Here is a 21,199-nt window from a genome sequence, read left to right as displayed (position 1 = left end):
ATGTATACAGTCCGATATTGTTAGACATCGTGTTTTAAACGTATGCTTTAACACCGAAGTAACCTTAAAATCCCATTCATATTTTATTTCTCCCAGGCGCTTAAGGCGGGCTTTAAACGAATTAAACGGTTCCGTGTTTGTGGGCGGGTGCTCGATACGATTGACAAGCCTGTTGTCCATTGAGGTAACGCGTTGAAGCTGTACCCCTTGACGTATGGGTTGCTTTCTGGATTTCAACCAATGGGCAGTCACGTCAAATGCATGATTTTTTTTTACAATTCTGTTGTAAATAAACGAATGACAGAGACGCTGCTGTTGATAATGAAATTGCTACCAAAATATATAATCAATACGGAATACCAATACTCGACTGTGTATTAAGGTAATTAGGCTTTAACGTTATCTAACTAATGGAAAATATTATGAATTGATACAACAACTTTTCGGCATCGCAGCAGGGTGAGAAGAAATTGAATGACAAAGCAGTGAAATATTAGCTGCTAGTGGTAATGCTAATGCTAACTGCTGACATTACCAAGCCATCTCAGCTCTTAAAACCTAGCTACGTTATAGTTATTTCACAACAGTTTAAAAAGGTAACAACGCCACAAAAAAACTAGCTAACGTTATCCTGCTGTCAGCAACGTTACTTCTATTACTAACCATCCTGGTAACGTTTACTATGTGACGTTAACGTAAATGTTAGCTTTCTCGTTTGTTAATAATACGAGCGAGTATATAGCTAGCATTAACGTCACACTGATCTATAAACTAGCTATGTTGCGCCATTGTCGCGTTAGATATGTAATTAAGTTATCGGTGCTTGTGTTCCCTTATGACAGTAACCTTAGCGTATGCTTCTGTACTTTGCAGGCTGGTGTGGCTACGTTGATGTCATTCCTACCCGCCAGTTTGCCTCCAGCCGCTAGAGTCAGTCTGTGTTGTGCAACACAGGTAGCTTGTGGCCAATGCCACAGGCACAATCTGCCGAGAGAAGTGGACTATCAACCTAGGAAAGAGCTTGCAAGTTGGCCTCAAGAGACCTATCTTGTGTTTGTGGACTCACCAGCATTAAACAATTGTCATGTCGGAGTTAAATAAAGAGGTGGTGGATTTGGTTTGGGGGAGACCCTCCAGTGGAGGAGTGTCTGCCTCCATCTTCCGTAGATGGACCCAAGGTATGATGCTTTGTCTCAGTCTACTGACATGAATGAAAGTGATTTTGCAGAACTGGAAACACACCACATTTTACTCAAAAACAGGGTTGTTCACCCATGTGCAGTGGAGAGCAAAGTGTATCCAGGTTATAATTCTAACCAAAATAGTACAACCAAAATGTAGGTAATTTATTTCATTAGATCGACGCCTTTAGCTGAAGGTCAGATAAGCAGCAAAATACCCTGCTGTTGTGGTTACTATGAATACTGCACATGATCACTCCTTCTCTAGAGTTTAGCCTGAATTTGCTATGTGGCCTTAGATGTGAGCATGCATGCACATGTGGCTTTCTAATGTGTGCATTGTAAAATTGTCTAAATAATGACTTATTTGTTTCTGCTTTGAACATTTTTAAGGTTGTCTTGCCTGTGTCTTTACCACAGGATTTGTTTTTTGTGAGAATGAGCAAACCGCACTGGAGCAGTTTGAAGGAGGACCCTGTGCTGTTATTGCGCCTGTCCAGGTATGCTCTAGTTCCACCTAGAGTATTATCAGCATGCAGTTTTATCAGGGCCAAGTGTCAATTTCCAGCATATTCCCTATTGAGCCCTCACAGACCTCCTACATGCTCAGCGGGTGGTAGTTCTTAAATGGGAATGGGACGATTTAGTCTACAACATTGCACTCTTTCAAAATGTACACCTTCCACAAGTTTACTTGTGGCTCAAGTCTATTTCTTGCAAATTCTGAAACTCAGTTTGTGTTTCTTTACAGGCTTTCCTCTTAAAGAACATTCTCTTCAACAGAGAAAGTTCCAACTGGAGACAGATGACAGGTAGACAGGGAAATCCAAATCATTGTTTGCTATTGATTTATGTGTGGCTTGTTAAATCATGCATCTTTTATGCTGTTATATGTTAGAAGAGGAGCAGAAAACAGCACTGTGTTCCACACTGAGTGAAATCCTGGAGTCTGCCTGCTCCAGCCCCTCTACAGGGTTCTGCCTGGTGACGTGGGCCAAGGGACAAAGCCCACATACTACTACACAGACACAGTCACAAATGCAGGACATGGCCGCACCAGAGAGCAGCCAGCCGCCACAGGAACAGCAACCCAGTGAGTCCTACATCTGTCACATTCAGGCTCACTTATCCGACAAGCCTCGTCTTTACCATTTAAAAAAAAAAAAAAAAAAAAAAAAAAATAGTTAGGTTTAATGATGAACTACTTGACAGTGTGTAGTTTTTTTCCATGCCATGCTCTGATAACACCCTGTATGTATGCTTTCTTGTGCCTAGCTGCTTTGGCTGTTGAGGTCCTTGGCTTTGAGCGATTTCACAGTGTTCTCCAGTAAGTGACACTTAATATTCTCGCTGCAGATAACACCTTGCATCTTTGTACTCATGTGTTGTCCACAAAGCAGATAATCTTGACATTACATAATACTGTGGGGTTCTGGAGGGATTAAGACCTCACAAATCCTTGTTTTACAATAGGCAGTACTGGGATAGAGAACTACATATTTCTCAGAAGATAGTATCAGCAGAGGGGAGGGGAGTGGAAGGGTGGTATTTGATTCATCTATTCCGCAAGAATTGGCTTTGACATTGAATTAGCTATTTCACACTGCTCTCAAGTTGCTGACTCAGAGCTTTCACTGATTGCCTAATAAAAAAAACTACCTCTCACTACCTTTCTTACACACATACTGTCTGTCACACATGCACAAACTAAGTGTATGCAAGGCTGCGTTTGCCAGAGGAATATTGAAATTTCATCACACAGCATACTGGCAGCTGAGACCACAGTCAGCAAAAAGCAGTGCTGACTCATGTTAAATAAGTGCATGCTAACTAAGACAGACATCTTCTCTAGCGAGCTTTCCAGGGTGGAGCAAAAGAGAGTAGTGGCTCCAAATAAACAAAATCTGATTTTACTTTGCCTTCTGATGCATTTAATTGATTTCTGCCCTATTTGCGAAAGCTATCTTTACCAACCTGGCGTGACAAATACAATTAATACATCTTATTGATCCTTTAACCCAACAAATCTTCTGTCTTTCGAGTGTTACATAATTCAACCTAACCTTTGTTCCCTTCCTGCAGTAAGCGGACTGGAATGTCAGTGTCTGGTCTCAGAGAAGAGGTGTTGTCTCTCTACCACACCTGGAGGGGGTGCTGTGGAGTCTTGCTTTTCCTCTACTCTGTCATCCTCACCAAGGTACAGTAAAAATAAGAAATAGCTAGATAGAGAGATGAATAGAAATATGAAATACTGATTGGAAATTATGATGTTGGTGATGTTGCCGTATTTATCAAGTAATTTGAATGAAGTGATATTCAAATAAGAAGAAATACACAAAGATTTTCCTTTTTATTAATGGACTTTTGATCATCATGTTTTATCATGTTAAGTCATTTGTCCTGTTTGTTGCATCAATGTTCAAATACACTAAAATCCAACGCAGACTTGTCTCTTCTGGTCGTCTCTGTGCAGGGCATAGAGAATATAAGAAATGAGATCCAGGACACAATGGAGCCTCTCATAGATCCTGTGCATGGCCATGGCAGGTATACAAACACCTCTCTTAATCATTTGTCCTCATCAGTTAGACTGACACAGAAAGTTATAGATCACTGCAATGTCCTTTTTGTGTGATTAAGGGTACAGGGTATCTTATGTTTTTTCAGAAACTGTAATGTCTCCTTTCTTTTCTATTTTTCCAGTCAGAGCCTGGTGAACCTCCTTGTAAGTGGCCACGCTGTCTCTAATGTCTGGGATGGAGACAGGGAGTGCTCTGGCATGAGTAAGACTTCCAAGAACTTACTGCATACCCACACAAACACGCCATATTCACACAACAGACACATATCACACTCACAGAACTCAGTTTTGTGGCCCAAGATTGAAACCATGCCCACCAGAGGGCATTCATTCTTACATCTCACAGCAATGCACAAAAGGCAGAAATTAATGCCAGTTTGACATCATTTAACTAATTCTCATGTTGTTTTTCTCTTTTCTCCCCATCTTGTAGAACTGCATGGTATTCATAAACAGGCATCAGTTGGCTTTCTTACGCTTATGGAATCACTACGCTACTGCAAGGTACGGACACCTACATGTTCCTTAAAACATAATGCAAAGTACGAGCAAATGGTTTTCCATATTAAAGGGGTGATAGAATGATTATATATGGTATTTCACACTGTTCCTTATGGTCTCCTAATGGGGTATGTAACATTGGTTGGGCTGAAAATGGCCTGGTTGATATTTTATTGGCCTTTATGCATCCCTGTGTTTTGTAACAAGAGCTTTTCTTCCAAATATGGTATGCTCATGAATATTTAGATGAGCTGCGCGCTGATTGGTTGAGTGAATCCCCATACACACACATTAGAGACAAGCGCTGATTGGTTGAGCGAATCCCCATACGCACACATTAGAGACGCACGCTGATTGGTTGAGCGAATCCCCATTCACACACATTAGAGACGCGACAGAATCTCATATTCCAGACACTGCAATGTTTCGTTACCAAATTCACTTCTGAGACTTTTTTATGCTAGAAATCAACTATATAAAGCTCAAATATGGGCCGTTTTACAGAATTGATGGCTAATTGCAAATTTGGTAAGACGTGTCGGACTTTAGGAGCTTCACACAGTCTGACGAGAAAGCGGCAGCCTGCTCGGCTCCATACCCAGGGCAAAGTCACCCTTTGTGGATTAGCTACTGCACTACCTGGGCTCAGCGGGCTGCCGGCATAACTATAATATATTTGCAGTTAGAATTTCGTCACAGCACTTATATCCTAGCTACCCCAAGGTCTTACAAAGCTAAGGTTGTGTCCGTTTTTAATGTAAGGCATTTTTATGAAAGTCAGGCGTTTTGTTAGGAGGAGCAGCTAGCTAGCTATATGTTCCATTCAATACAATGGGAAAAGATCGCTGCTAGCTAGCTACACTTTCGGCATAACTATAGTAGCTAGCTATATTTACAGTTTGAATTCCGTCACAGCACTTAGCTATATAACAGCTATCCCAAGGTCTTACAAAGCTAACAATGGTGTCAGATTTCAATTTAATGAATTTTTGGGAACACTAGCTAGGGGTTTCGTTAGCTGCGACTGTCCCTTCAATCCTATGTGTACAGATTACAGCTAGTTAGCTTCATTTAGGCTCTATCAATGAGACTCACGGACAAGAGGCGTTTATTTCACCGATCATTTGTTTAAATAACTCAACACATTATAATTACACACATTATAAGAGTAACTGGAACCTGTGGTAAGAGATTGCTGGCGTAACAAGCTCGCTGACCGCGCTCTCACTCACACACACCAGGCATTTAGCAGGAAGAGGGGAGCTGCAGGCCCTGTAGCTCTGTCCAGGCGTTTGGTAGTCCATTCACCCAAAAAAAACGGTGACTTTGCGCGGGTATGGAGTGCCGTGGGCTGCCAGCCGTGACAGAGCTCAATCTACCTCACGGCAGGCCAGGCGGCGAGGCAGCAACCCAGGCAGCACTGGCCGCTGAACTCCGACACACAGTCGGACAAAATTTGCAATTAGACATACATTTTCGTAAAACGGCCCATATTTGACCTCTACATAGTTGATTTCTCGCATAAAAAAGTTTCAGAAGTGAATTTTGTAATGGAAAGATCTGCGCGACCTAGATTCAGAAGACTACCTGATCTCAGGTCAGTTGTGTAACCTATGTAAATGTTGGGGCCTGACCGGTCTCTTAATACATCCATGGGCGTGACAAAGGTACAGGTCTTGGGATGCTTACGTAAGCTTCTAGCTTTGTTGAGATTCGCCCGTTTTCAGCGGCAGTTTCAAAATCTGAGATTTTCATAGTAAAGGGGTGTCAATGGGATTTTGAGCTTCTATGTATGTCCTATTTACCGACCGAACTGTCGTTATTCAACTATGACAAGGTAAAACAGGTTTTGCATTCTATCACCCCTTTAAATAAATATGAGTATTTGTGGATTTTTATTTTTTGATGAAGAATCCCTATGGATTGAGATGGACACCCACTGTATAAGCCTATAGAGTGCTAGGAATACAAATACAAACACAAATGCTCATTTTTGCTTGTGACTCTAAGATGTGGGACATATCCAATGTGTGAACACCAACGACAGTGCGAACTCCTGTGTGAAAATATGTGTAAAGTAAGCAGCAGTAATATGTTTAAATCAACTACATGGTTGCCAAAGAGGGCTGTTAAGAGTGATTTAAGAGATCAACTCTTTCAAATATGGAGCGGTCTGCTCATATGTACACTGTTCATATATTTGGTTTATTGTTGTTAAAAATCAACTTGAAAAATCAAGTTAAAGCTGCATATAAAGAAGAGCTAACGACTAATAAGAAAAGATCCTAGTGAAAATGAGTTGAAAATTAACATTGATGATATACAATTGCTGTTTATATACTGTGACATGTAATCTCTGTTCAAATATTAATGTACTTAATGAAAAAGAGGTATGTTAAACTTTAATCAATTACAGATTTCTGAAGAAAATGACTGAAAATAGACACTTATTTGTTATACATTCCTTTTCTGTGTGTGTGTGTGTCTCTCTCTCTCTCTCTCTCTCTCTCTCTCTCTCTCTCTCTCTCTCTCTCTCTCTCTCAGGTCGGGGCATTCCTCAAGTCTCCAAAGTTCCCTATTTGGATCCTTGGCAGTGAAACTCACCTCTCTGTGTTTTTCACCAAGGCAAGTTCAATACACTCATTCCATAAGCAACACACATTTCACTCACACAGACACACAGTGTGTAATACAAGCCAGTCTCCTCAGCAGGTTTAAAAAAACCAAAATATGGAATGTGCTTAACAGATTTAATATAGTGCAGGTCAGATATCAATGTGGGGGGAAAAAAAGGCAGAAAGGGAGGGCAGGGAAAAATGAGTGCAGGAGATAGTCATATATGGCCAGGGCTGTTTCTTGGCTTTTCACCTATCTAGCATTAAGGGGAAAAAAATCAAATTTTCCAAAGAGGACCTTAGCAAGTGCAGACACACACACACAGACTTTCAGCTTTATGCTTTCTCTTTCTCACTTTCACGAAAACATACAATTTAAGTTTCTCAACCATCTGTGATGAACTAAACAATGTGTAAGTTATAATATATGACCATGATGTAAACTGCTGAATCTGGACTTCAGCGGGAGCCTCCATTTATAGTATACTTGTCATGTTAATTTCAACAATATGCATCACACATTTTTCTGTCCTGGCACTTGTTCATAAGAAAATAATTTTTCGCCCAGGAACTAAGGAGCCCCAGAAACAACACTGAGGGACTAAATAACAAACTGTTCCTTTTAGCATATTCATGTTTGAGTTTCTCAAGACATTTTAAGAATAGGACTATTACACTTAGATTTAAAAGACTTACTTGGTTTGAGAAATAATAATAATAGCATGGAACGAGACAACACACTGTTGATTGACTGAAAATGTAGATACATGTTGGAATCGAGATATTAAGCGATAAGAGGAAAGAAGGAAAATGTCAAAAAACCAAGACACCTGTCTCCAAAGGAGTGATGATCTAGTCTCCTCAATGTTTTTCTGGTAGTGATGTGCGATACCACTTAATTCCTATTCGATCCGATACCAAGTAATACCCAGGCTGGTATTGCCGATACCGATACCAATACTTTTTACGTATTTTATTTGTAGTGTGATGTGACAACTAGTTGAAAGTAAAGTAAAAAAGTAGGCTGTAGGCTTACCAATTCCAAATTATAGCTGCATAATGACAAGACAATAAACTACTCTCATATTATTTAATTATAAAGAAAATCTCAGAACAAACTGCTTTCTGTTAGCTTGTTGTAAGAATGCTGGGATTCCGGGGAACTCTTGAACATTAAAAAACTAAAGCCTTAACAGACGTGAATAACTTTCCCACAGTCAGTGATAACGCCTATCACGCTATCTCCCTGTACCTGGATAACTTCTGCCGCTGCTGCCAAATGACTCACTGATTGAAGTATGTCCTAGCACCTTGCGTCTTCTCGCCCTGGACCTCTTCCTCAGACTGACGCTATATTATATCATTATATTCACTCTTATGACTCAGATGTTTAGCGAGGTTTGTAGTGTTACCACTGTATTTCACTGTCTTTCCACACACTCCTGTGCAGACTGCAGTCTGCAGTCTTCTTCGTAGCGGGAAATTAAAGAAGGGCTGCTGCAGCGGCCGGCTCCGTCACAGAGCCGCAGTGCACACACAACTGACCGACGGAAGGAGAAGTAGTTCCTTCCTCTAACCGGATATAATTTTTCTGGTGGCAAGTTACTTATAACATAAACACTCACTCCAAATTACTGAGTTTAAATATCGATCTTTTTATAAGAGAATCGATACTAGAGCAGGAGACGTTGGGATCGCAAATATCGATACTTTAGTATCGATCCGCACATCACTATTTTCTGGGTCATTTCTCTGCTTTAAAGGTCCCACGACATGGTGCTCTTTGGATGCTTTTATATAGGCCTTAGTGGTCCCCTAATACTGTATCTGAAGGCTCTTTCCCATAATTCAGCCTTGGTGCAGAATTACAGCCACTAGAGCCAGTCCCACAATGAGCTTTCCTTAGGATGTGCCATTTCTGTGTCTGTAGCTATTGAGGAGGAGAGAGGGGGGGCAAGGTGGAGGGTGGGGGTGTGGCCTTGACCAACTGCCACTTTGCTCGTTTGAAAGCCATGATGGGCCCTATTTTAATGATCTGAAACGCAAGTATCAAACATGAAACGCAAGTAGCTTTGTGGGTGGATCTCGGGCGCTGTTGCTATTATACCGGCGGGATAAATGACTCTTGCGCCCGACGCAAATCTAAAATGGGTTGGTCTGAAGTAGCTAGGTGTGGTTTGGGCGTAACATGCAATTAACCAATCAGAGCGTAATCTCACATTCCCTTTAAGAGCAGGCGCGCTTGTTCCATGGCGGATTACTATTATGACGGCGGATTTGTCTGGCGCACGCCAGCGGGAGCTGTCCGGGATGCGGCAAAGTAATAAATGCCCATCTTGACCGGGTGGCGATGTTGCTGTGGCCTCTCGGGCGCATCTCCTCACGTCTGGAGAAGATTGCTGCAGCCATGGAGCGTGGGCCTCCAAACGCACCACCTGCTTCCTCCTCCTTCCTCCTCCCCCCACTCCATCTCCGTCCACCCGCTCCACCAGGAGCGCATCACGCATTGCCACTCCCGGAGCAGATCCCACCGGAGTGTCTAATCCCGCCATAGTTCAACATTACGTCTCCTTAGGTCCTCTAATATTTCCTCATTTATGTCATCAACACGTCCATGATTCATGGAAATGTTGTGTAAAACACAACAAGCCACAAAGAATGCTGCGACTTTTTGAGGACTGTATTGTAAAATGCCTCCTGACCTATCCAAACACCTGAAGCGCATTTTCAGTAATATTTTTCCTTGTAATTTTGTATGGTTTGCAAAAATGGGAACTGCTGCCTCCGTGTAGATGAAAGAAGCAAAGTGTATGCCACATTATGGCCAAGCATGCGCCCCTAAAATAGCATCTGAATAACGCGCCACTAACTTTAGACTAGCGCCACTGACTTTAGACCAGGTTTTTCCTGGTCTGTGGCGGAATTGTTTTCTGAAACTGCAAAATGGCACCAGGGAACGTTTGCGCCGGAACACGCCTCCTCTTTTTGCTGAACTGCTGCCGGGAGCGCAAATGCATTCCCTAATTTACCGCCGTGCGTCTGTGGAGGGAAAAGTCTGCTGTGCGTCGTCAAAATAGGAATGATACATGCGTCGGTGTACAAAGGCAATTGCGCTGGGTACAAGATAGGGCCCAATATCTGTCTCTCATGGGTGGGCCAAATTCTCTGAGCGGGCAAAGCAGAGAAAGGGGAGGTAACCTTGCTCCTTATGACCTCATAATAATCTTGCTCCTAATCTTGACCTCAAGGAGCAAGATTCCAGATCGGCCCATCTGAGCTTTCATTTTCTCAAAGGCAGAGCAGGATACCCAGGGCTCTGTTTACACCTGCCACTGGGGGACATAGGCAGGCTGGGGGAATGCATATTAATGTTAAAAACCTCATAAAGTGAAATTTTCATGTCATGGGACCTTTTAATATGTAACCACATTGACAGCAATTAGCAAATGTAGGTTCACTCACTTGCCTAGTGTCTGGTTTGATTATAGTTGGGAATTTTGTGTTGTTATACATGTCAGTATAACACTATATTATAGTGATAACAAGTGCTTGAGTGTTTCATGATGGTTGCACTTTGATACTTGTGTTTGACAAATCTGTGACATTCTGTGCATGGGAAAACGGTCCAGGAAACAAAACTGGAACCAGGTTCATGTGGTCAAAATGCAGGAAAAACTAGACTTCCTAAAAGCGGTTCCTGAAAAAGGACCATGAGATCCTGCTCCTACAGCATCAACTCCGCTATACACCATGCCACAAGGTATATAATGCACACCCTCATTGAGTTCAACCGTGCTGTTGTATGTTTGAGAGAAACTTTGCCTCTTGGATAGAAGTTAGATCAGATCACTGTGCTAGTGTGGATGTGTGCGTATATGGCGTGTACAAACCCAGTTTACACTCAGACAAGCATGTTTATCATCTCTATCAGTGAACATGTAACATAATACATTGCTGTAGTCTGTGTAGTAAAGCTGGCATGTTTGGTTGTAGCAAATTGATTCTCCCTGCTGTTGTGAAAGTGGCACCAGAGAAGCAGAAAAATCCCAGGCAATTATCTACATCATAACGCCACACCCTTAATATACCATTGATTAAAAGCTCAGTTACATGCGTAAAGCTCAAGCCTGCTAGGCGAGTGGATCATATGTTGGCTCTATGATGAACAAAAGTCGTCATGCATGCACTGATGACTTACCGATTGCTACAACTCCCCTGGCAGTAGTGACAGGTTCACATACACACACATTCCAGAGCACAGGGAACCTAATCTGTGTGTGTGTGTGTGTGTGTGTGTGTGTGTGTGTGTGTGTGTGTGTGTGTGTGTGTGTTGTGTGTGTGTGTGTGTGTGTGTGTGTGTGTGTGTGTGTGTGTGTGTGTGTGTGTGTGTGTGTGTGTGTGTGTGTGTGTGTGTGTGTTGTGATCAGGTGGATAGCTTCCTGTAGGGAATGTGATTCCAGAGTTCCCATCTGGATCCATTTGTCCCACTGGAGACTGGGAACACGCGTGCACACATGCATATGTACTGACGTACATGGCTGACGCTACACTTTGCCGCCTTTACAACTTTGAGCCCAAGCTGAAGGGGGAAGGCATGGGGCAAGGGCACTGCTAGTAGACTGCACTAAGTGTGACCCTGTCCTCTTTGAAAGGGAATCTATGTCTGGAGCAAATTTGAATCACACTGAGATTTCCCAGGCTTGGTGATACAAATATACACGCTACCTGGTTATGTAGCTTTTAGCTCCGATATAGAGCCATACACACAAAAGCAGAAAACCTGATCCCTGGCTCTGATGTGTCAGCGGCTCCTTCTGTCTGCCATCAGGGACGGGTGTGTATTCCCCCGAGTTGCTGTCAGTGTGTGACTGCGGCTTTCAGACCATCAGCTTAATAGCATTAGTGTTTTTTTATCTAATCTACCTACACAATGGCCATTCCACCATCTCTGATCCCTACCCACAACACCCCCCACACTCTCTGTCCTTTGTTGTATTAATGTGTGTGTGCATGTGAGAAAGAGGCTGAGTGTGTATAATGGCATGTAATGGGATCTCTTTTTTTGGACAAGTTTGTGAGACGCCAGAGGAAGGAGAGGAAGGAAGAAAGACAGACAGACAGACAGACAGAGTGAAGTAGAAGAGGGATGGGTGATGTATGAGACATATCATGCAATATGTTTAAAAAGGGATTCTTTCTTCCTTCCTTTTCACCCTCTTGCTCTTGCCCCCCCCCCCCGGAAAAAAAAAAAAAAAAAAAAAAAAAAAAAAAGAAAAAAAAAAAGAAAAGGGGGGTGTTTTTGTTGGGTTTTTGGGGGGGGGGGGAGAAAGGGAGGAGGAAGTGAGCTTAGTAATACAAATGCACGCGTTATTGCCAATAGAGCTGGGCTGTATCATTGACAATCATTATCATAATATTGGTAATATTTGTGTAATAAAATATTCTAAACTCAGGGTTAGTTAGCTACCTTTTTCCAGAGCTTTCAATTGCATCCCAAAGCCTTCAATCAATGGAATTTGCTCAGGTGTCACAGCTTGTGTGATCTTAGAATATTATATCACAGAAACTGTTATCAAGGTCAATAATGAGCCCCAATATTTCAATGATACATCACGATATGCACAATAACACATATAAGTAAACACACTGTAAATTATGTTCCACTGTTACACATTACATAAGACCAACTCTTAATATTTATATAACAAACAACAACACATATTTGATTAGTTTTTAATCACAGCTCAGTCAGACTCAGTAATTGTGATAACAACATTTTTTTAATTATATTGTATCAACACAATATGAGTTTATATACAATAATATTAAATTATACTCGTCTCCCCCAGTGCACTGAAAGGTAGTTAGTTCTGTTCTTAGTATAATCAGAGGGTGTGGGCCACACACAAACAAAAAATAACAAAGCGGTGTACATTAACAGTCATTAATAATCTGTGACAGGTCAGACCATGGCCCATTGTACTGTAGTAGGATGAAAAGCTGGCAGTGTGTGTGTGTGCTCCATTATTCTTCCTTTTCCCCTGTGTGTCGTTCTCTGTTATAGGACCCATCATTACGCTGTATAACTATCCTCTGGTGTCGCCTCTCTTTTATGATGAGACACCGTCTTTCTCATCCAAGACCGCTCCATAAATCACTACTTTGTCCCGTCTGTCATACCTGCAACACTTATGTAGCAAGAGAGATAGGTTTTCCATTGTTTTCTGTACTCATACTCACATGGGACGTAGGCTAGTTGAACAAAACAAACACACATACAAGCACACATGCACTCTACATAACAAGCCCTCACACACAGACTCCCTCCTCAGCCTGACATGTAGTGAGGCTGTCGCTGCCTGCTAGGAACAAGGCAGGAGACACTGTCCGAGACCTCTGCTTTGTTGTCTTGAAACCGATCCCTTCCGACGCACTCTATGGCCACTCAGAGCCTCTCAGCACACACAATGGCTCTTTGGCTGGACCAGAGGGAAAGAAAGAGTAACTCTAGTAAAGTACTATACCTACCTGTCTTTCCTGAAGTACCTACCTGCATGAGGAGATAAAGGACAAAAAGGGGGCTGAGAATGGAAGGAAAAAGTCAAGGGTTGGAGGGGAGGAAATACTCCAAAAGTGGAGTAGCTACTTAGCACAGGAAAAAGGACGTACAATGGGGTACAATTGGGCAAGAGGGGGAAAATGCCTACAGGGGATGAGTTGTCAACCTAAGAGAGCCACAAGTGTTTGGAGGAGAGAGAAACAGAAGTGCAGATGGCTAGAGGTGAAGGTTTAGGCAGTGGTCAGTAGAGCCTCCGACATGCAAATGGTAACCGGGATACATACATATATGCAGAAAATATGGTTTGATGATAGAAAAAAGGATCACACACACACACAGTAGTGCATACAGTACAGTCCGATTTAATCTTGTGCCATCGGACAAGTCTGGATGTGTGAGTAGTCGTGACTTAACTGAAAAGACACATGTACACAAACACTTCCACAAAGAGGACTTTGATGTGAATAAATGTATTCTTGTTTTGTTCAGAGCATATGTTCTGCATTACATTGTGTATTTAAGTCATTCGGGGTAGTGTGTTCCTACGTAGGGTAGCTTGTTGTTGCTCTGTTGAGGGGGTCAAGGGTTTGTGCAAAAAAAGTCGGACTGTGGGGATTGGAATGTGCTCCTCGGTTTTATAAGGCACACTTACACGTTTGCCAGGTCCTTTTGTGAGTATGTGTCATTGTACTGCATCTCTGCATGAGTATGAATATTTGCGCACATTGAGAGAACAGGATGCCGGCTTGTATAACCAAACACATTTTGGCAGGGGACAGGCCTAATTATTGCGGAGTCTCTCTCTCTTACACAGACACACTCACGCACACACATACTGTAACACAGTGGGATCGAGAGGAAAGAAACGCTGAGACTCAAAGACACACACTTGCACACACACACACACACACACACACACACACCTTCCCTGTGGAGTGTGTTAGCTCCATGACATGTTTTCCATCTCAGCAGCATCTTCCTCAGGCCTCCTAATAAAACACAGATCAAAGACAGCCAGGCAGACCTGTCGTCACACACACACACACACACACACACACACACACACACACACACACACACACACACAATCACGTATTCGGTGTGTCTGTGTGTATGTTCATGATCTTATGGTTACGTTAGTCATTGTCTTTTCTGTGTTCATTAGCCCCATATTAGTGTGTGTAGGTTCGCAATAATAGTATATTATGTTTTGTCTGTTAAAGACCACTTACAAGTGTTTATCTTCTGGTAAAGTGTTGACAATCTTGTAACTGTGGTATTACCAGGTGATTTACACAAACTTTGTCCATCCTTTTCTGAAAGATAATAACTGTTAACTGAGCTTTGGTGTATGAGGCACATTGGACTTACAGCAGCCGGCTTGTATAAGGCAGGCTAAGATCGATTTAAGCTTCTCATCACTTTGGGAAGAAATGCATGTTTTCTTAGTTCAGGTATTTAGTTTATAAATGAATATAAGTTTAGTTCTAGCTACATATTGTATCAAAATAGTACAAGACACTGCTTAACTGTTCACATTTAGCATGTTTGTTTTTAGACTGCAGTCGACTGCTAAGGAACATTTTTTAGCACTTAATTCCTCCCAAGACACCAAAATGACCCTTGTCCACAACTGTAAGTGAAACACCGACATATCTAGCTAATGACAAATCTACTGTCAGATTTATGGAGCCTGTAATGTTAACACATCAAGACCCTGCTATGCCGTGTGTGACAGAACATTGTGTGTGCACGTGTTTGCTGGCCTGTCCCTGTTTTTTTTATTTTTTTTTTACATCTGACGAGCCGGCAGCTGGGAGTCATCTCTTCTCGATGTGTCCCCTTGAACCCCTCTTCCCCCCCCCCGCCCCCTCCTCTCTCTCTCCCCCTGAGTAAGACCTGAATACAGTAATAAGTGGACCGTGAAACCCTAGCAGCCTGCATGGATCTGAGGCTCAGGCTTTAATAAAGGCCAGCTAAAGGAGATGAGCAGGGTTCATTAGCTCCAAAAACATTGTGTGTTTGTCCAGTGCTTCGTTGTCATAAATACACTCCCTGGCTCATAAGAAAGAACAGTGAGAACCTTCGACTCTCGCCTACACACTTGGAGTGTGTTTGTGTATGACAGCTAAGGCTGAAAAGCTGTCTTTTTTTAGAAGTATCTCATTTTATCTTCTCTTGGAAAATATCCCTTCTATCTCCTCTAAGCTTCTTAAACTTTTTTAAATGGTTATATCATGCAATATATTTTTCAAGGAACTATGGAACCCTTGCACTCCTTATCATTGTTTGCTTGCGATGTTGATTATCGGAAACTGATGGTTATCCAGCTGTTTAACTTACTGTGAGCTCTGGACAAAATCTGACCGTAAGATATCAGACAACGCTTATAAGATAAGCGAGGGCGTGAGAAGACGTTCCTATCCCATACGATTTGTCACAGGTCTTTGGGTTTAGAGTGTTAAGGATTCAGTATGCTCCAAACAAATTTGGTAATTCAACATGTAGTCCAATCACATCCAAAATGTGTATACGTGTTCTGAATGGCCACACTCAAAGGCATTCTTTCTGACTGTTTCACACTGCTTCTCTGATCCCTCTCCAAGAGATTTGTGTATTTGTATTTCTTTATTTTTTCAATGCAGTGAATCTCACAAATGGGAAAGACACATGCTCACTTTTGGACAGTTTCTCCTTGGTGGCGTTCATGTTGTTGCACACTTGGAAAGTGACGGACGTAGTTGTATGAAAAAGCCAGAGGTGATGTTTGTCAGACTCTGTTTCAGTTAATTAAATCACAAAAATTGTCAAATGCAGATGTTGGATAAATGTGAGCTGAGGGGGTTTTATATGCTGTTCCATGATCTGACAAGCCTTTTGTTTGAGGCATGCTGAGGCCATAAGTGTAGAGAGAACGAGGAAGTGTTCATTTAATCAGCATCTGCATTGTTTTTAATTAAAGGGGGGCATCATCCTCTTCTATGTGCATATACACCAACCACCCATTTCTGATCTTCCTGCCAACATTGCTCTTTCTGAACCTCACCAACAAACAAACACTGCAGAGCTTGTCATAAATCACGGGCTGTATATGTAAGACTTGATTTCCTGATTGTGGAGTTGGAGTGAAAACAAGCCGTCTAACTTTATCAGCAGATCAGTTAATAACTCAATGGATTCCGGTGATTGCACCGGCCCCTTAGATTACACATTGTCACACACAAGCACAATGCACATTAGCAGTGCACTTGAGACACTGCAGCAATGGGTGGTGCTGGATATTTACTGCTCACTGTAGGGTGTACATTAGTGCTGCTAAACCTTGACAAGAACAATCAAAGTCTGTGAGTTGTGAGTAGATCGAGGTGGTTGTTCTAATGTTTCAGCACTTCAGAAACCACATTTTCCCACAATGTGATCCAATTCTTCCTCTCCTCCCTTCTCTATCTGTCTTTTCACTGTCTTACTGCATCGCTTCCTGTCTCCTCACTTTAGTCACAATTCTCTGTGTGGTCACTTTTAGGTCAGACCTTTTTTTGTTGCAATGCACAATCTCTCACATTTTTCTCTTTCTCTTCTTCCTGTCTTTCTTTTTCTTCCCCCTGGCTGTCTCTCCATAGGAGATGTCCCTGGTAGGTCCAGAGTCTCCATCAGAACAGGCAAGGAGGGTCTTCCAGTCATACGATCCTGAAGGTATGAACAAGTGTTTGTATCGTTTATGTTGTCCACATTATCATTTTGTTGCTCTCCCCCCATAACCCCCTGCACACTTTTTATAGACCATTACACTTTATTTTCTCATTAGTACACCAGCTATATGAAAATCCTGGTACACAGATGCACTTTAATTAATCCAAACGTTCACTCTAACACAGCTACACACACACACACTGAGCAAAGAATATCCTGGCTCTGTTGTCTTTCTCTTCACTTCTTCCTGGCTAAGCAGATGCATTTATATCTCCATTGCCCTCCTCGCCTCTTCTTTCTTGTCTCCATTATTTTTCTTCTGCAGGCATAACAAGGGTCTGTTTGTCTCCTCTTATCTCCACTGTTGTTGTTTAGGTTGGTGAGATCAGCTCCTCTTACAGCTGAATCAACCATCCCGCTCCTTCCCTCTCCTCGTTTTCCTAAACCTCCTTTCTCGTCACTTCCAGATGACTAGGGTAAAAGGCGAGGGGAAGGAAACTGAGTGACACAATGACATGTCAGATGAACTAAAAGTCGGAAGGCCGCAGCGTTCATTTATGTAGCCTCAAGATTATAGCATGGGATGTGTGCGTGTGTCCATGTGCACTTAGAGAGAAATATTAGAATGAAACATTTAGTCGTTACAGTTGTCGTTTATTGTTTTTCTTCTGCTGTCAAGAGAGAGGAGGGAGAGATGCAGAGATGTCGGTCAAATTTAAGACATGAGTAGTTACATGAGTAGTTACCATCAACTACTTGGAGCTATCCATGTTGCAAGAGTGTTCAGCTAAGGACCTGACTAAATCCCAGATGTAACACATACCTGTGTGTGTGTGTGTGTGTGTGTTGTTGTTTTTGTTTTGTTGTTTTTTTTTTTTTTTTTTTGTGTGTGTGTGTGTGTGTGTGTGTGTGTGTGTGTGTGTGTGTGTGTGTGTGTGTGTGTGTGGCGATGTTACAGTGAGATCAGCTGAGAGGCGAACTTCTAAACTGTAACCTTGTCCCTTGTTCTTCATCTGTCTTTTTCTGTTGCACAGAATAAGGCTTTGCACATTCTCAAATCCACTTCCGCTATCATCTGCCAGGACATTCTGCGAGCCATATGGTCTTTTCTCACACAAACACACATGCATGGGCTACAGTAGATGCATCCACATACATAAATGCTCAAGGAGGTACTGTACATGACACATATATTCACACACCGCGGTGTATACACACATGCCGTAGCCAGCAGCACAGTTGAGTGCTGTGTAAAAGGGCCATAAATCTGTCTGTGTCACATGTAGAGTCAGCACAGCTCCCTGTGTTGTGGAAAAGGGGCGCCAGATGCATTCACACGCACTGGTGACTCACCAGACATACACATTTAGCAACCACTGTCTCAAGATGTTCGTGTGTGTGTGTGTGTGTGTGTGTGTGTGTGTGTGTGTGTGTGTGCGTGTGCGTACGCGTCCTCTGTGCTCGTTGTCAGACTGACAATTGTCACTCTGAGAGAATAACATCTGGCATTGAAAAAGCAAGATTGAGTTGCTTCAGAGCAGACAAAGCAGAGCGATTGTCAGTTAATCTATTTCACAACACACTAGGGGTTTATGTATGTATGTATGTATCTAAACAACAGGCCACACAGACTCACATACTGATGTTGGTGCCCGGACACACAAATACTTTTTCAGGCAAAAACACATGTTAGTGTTTAACATGTTAGCTTCTCCTCTCAGGTAAAGCTATCATCACGGCCATGGAATGTAGGTCAGAGAGAAAAGTGTGTGTTTTTTTTTTTGTGTTGTTGTTTTTTTTTGTTTTTTTTGTTTTTTTGTGTGTGTGTGTGTGTGTGTGTGTGTGTGTGTGTGTGTGTGTGTGTGAGAGATTTTTCTCTTCTTTTATTTGTGTCAGATGAGTTTATTCCCCTAGGGCAGGTGATGTAAATTGTGCTTGTGCCATATGTGTGTAGGTGAAGGCTTCCCCTGGTTTTAGCTGAAGCCTGTATTTTATGTTCTGTCTGGGGTTAGCCAGTGCATCAGTCTCACTTTATGTCTCTCTCTCTCTCTCTCTCTCTCTCTCTCTCTCTCTCTCTCTCTCTCTCTCCTCTCTCTCTCTCTCTCTCTCACCCCCTCCAGATAATGGCTTCATCCCAGAGTCTCTGCTGGGGAGGGATCGATGAAGGCCCTTGACCTTGTCTCAGAGCCCGAGGTAGTAAGTGTTCGAATGTTCAAGGCTGTGTGTGTGTGTTTTGTTTTGTGTGTGTGTGTGTGTGTGTGTGTGTGTGTGTGTGTGTGTGTGTGTGTGTGTGTGGTGTGTGTGTGTGTGTGTGTGTGTGTGTGTGTGTGTGTGTGTGTGTGTGTGTGTGTGTGTGTGTGTGTGTGTGTGTGTGTGTGCTTCTAAAGTTCTAACTCCTAAGTCACGGCCAGGCCAGGTCAGCAGCCCTGTGCTCATGTTTCACTACCAGGCTACTATAAAGTAAGACCAGAGAGAGCCCACTATAAAAGCCTAGGGAGAAAGAAAGTCAGAAACAGAGACTTAGAGGGAGATCATTAACGGCAGGAAGAAAGACGGTGAGAGGGAGGAAATGCTTTAAAGTGCCGCTTCAAACAGAAGCACGTTCTCATCTGAGGAACAGTAAGCCCTGACGCTGCAGCCGTGGGCCTTGGCCAAGTAACTGGACCACTGATTTGCTCTGCAGACCCCCAGATGTGCGATACATCACAACACAGCAAAGTGGGGGGAGACTCCTAGTGCAAACAGACAAGTCTTATTCCTTACCACACAACGAGAGAGTTATTGCATGGATTCCACAATGTAAAAAAAGCATCTTTAGTGCCCTTGGGGGAGGAAATGATTAATAGGAGTATCTAGAAGTACTAAATGTATGGCTTTCATTACTCATTTAAAGATAAGTGCAAATTGTTTTCAAGTTGCCTGTGACTTACTATTTCTACATATCCTATGATGTATGGCCATCAGCTGCTATCATTTGTGGTAAACCAACTTGTGAACACATACTGTTCTCAGCAAGTTAGGATACAGCTCCAAGGAATTATAGTCTCTTGATCATTTGCTTTGTAGTGTTTGAGGTAGTTATTCACACTCAAGAGCTTAAAAACATGAATTCTTGTTTTATTTTGACTTTTTTTTTCTTCCTCCATCCATATATGTAATTAATCCATTCATTCATTTAATGTATAATTGAAAAAAAAACGTTAATCAACTAAAAGATATAAGGGCTTTACCTGCATTTTCAAAATTTAGTGAACTATTCAATCTCTCTTTTAATTAGGAAACTAAACAGCCAAATCTGCTGCATCTAAAACATGTACCCTTATCCCTATATAAATTGCCTTGGCTATCATTACAGTGTCTCTCCCATTTACTGTCTATGGAGCAAATCCAGGATATCCAATCTAATGTCATTCCATTATATCTTCAAGCAATATTAACAGATCAAAATGTGCCGTTCAGACAATTCAAGAAAATGTAACATTATTATAATTATTATTATGAAATATTATGAAATATTGACAGGTTGTTCCCTGTCCTTATGTGGTTCTTAAAGAAGACACTACACAGTTACTAATGATATATATAACAACAGTATATACAAACATCAGCTGACTTCATTACATCCCAGGAGGATAGATTGGACACAACCAATAACTGTGACATGATCAAAGTGCACATTTGCATGGACCATCCTCTTATGCCCAGTCCATTTTTAAATGAAGCCATGTACAGTCATGCAGTGGCTACCAAGCAAACCCAGCACAAACAATTAATTCCCTTGATCCCCCATCACCACACAACCACTTGTTATCAATATTTTATATTTTATTGATCCTTGAGAAGATGTTCTCTTTTTCTCACTTGCCTGTAAAGGGAGCAGAAGGTTGGTTATAGAGCAGCACATCTGACGCTTTTAGGGATTCCTAGTGTTGCTTAATGACACATCAGCAGGGTCACTGTCTATGCTGTATGCTGTCCTGATGCTCATGCTACTTGAAAAATCAATACATGAAGAAACCATCATTGCGTTCCCTCTGTGCCTTTGTATAAACCTCGCTTCTCTCCTTGCTGC

General features: G+C 42.1%; 1 protein-coding gene across 1 annotated transcript in view; it reads left to right on the top strand.

Moving 5' to 3' along the window:
- The first annotated feature begins 274 nt into the window (after positions 1-274).
- The window catches only part of mindy3 (MINDY lysine 48 deubiquitinase 3), a 24,953-nt gene continuing 4,028 nt past the window's right edge, over positions 275-21,199 (top strand). The window contains 13 exon segments of the mRNA XM_039806583.1: positions 275-382; positions 874-1,178; positions 1,602-1,681; positions 1,933-1,993; positions 2,080-2,274; positions 2,457-2,508; positions 3,264-3,378; positions 3,655-3,728; positions 3,885-3,964; positions 4,196-4,266; positions 6,808-6,888; positions 17,058-17,130; positions 19,248-19,323. Of these exon segments, the coding sequence (XP_039662517.1) occupies positions 1,085-1,178; positions 1,602-1,681; positions 1,933-1,993; positions 2,080-2,274; positions 2,457-2,508; positions 3,264-3,378; positions 3,655-3,728; positions 3,885-3,964; positions 4,196-4,266; positions 6,808-6,888; positions 17,058-17,130; positions 19,248-19,323 (1,052 nt within the window). The 5' untranslated portion in view covers positions 275-382; positions 874-1,084.

Source organism: Perca fluviatilis, chromosome 7, assembly GCF_010015445.1.
Source record: "Perca fluviatilis chromosome 7, GENO_Pfluv_1.0, whole genome shotgun sequence".
NCBI lineage: Eukaryota > Metazoa > Chordata > Actinopteri > Perciformes > Percidae > Perca > Perca fluviatilis.
Note: the sequence above shows the minus strand (reverse complement) of the source record. Positions and strands in the feature narration are given on the sequence as shown.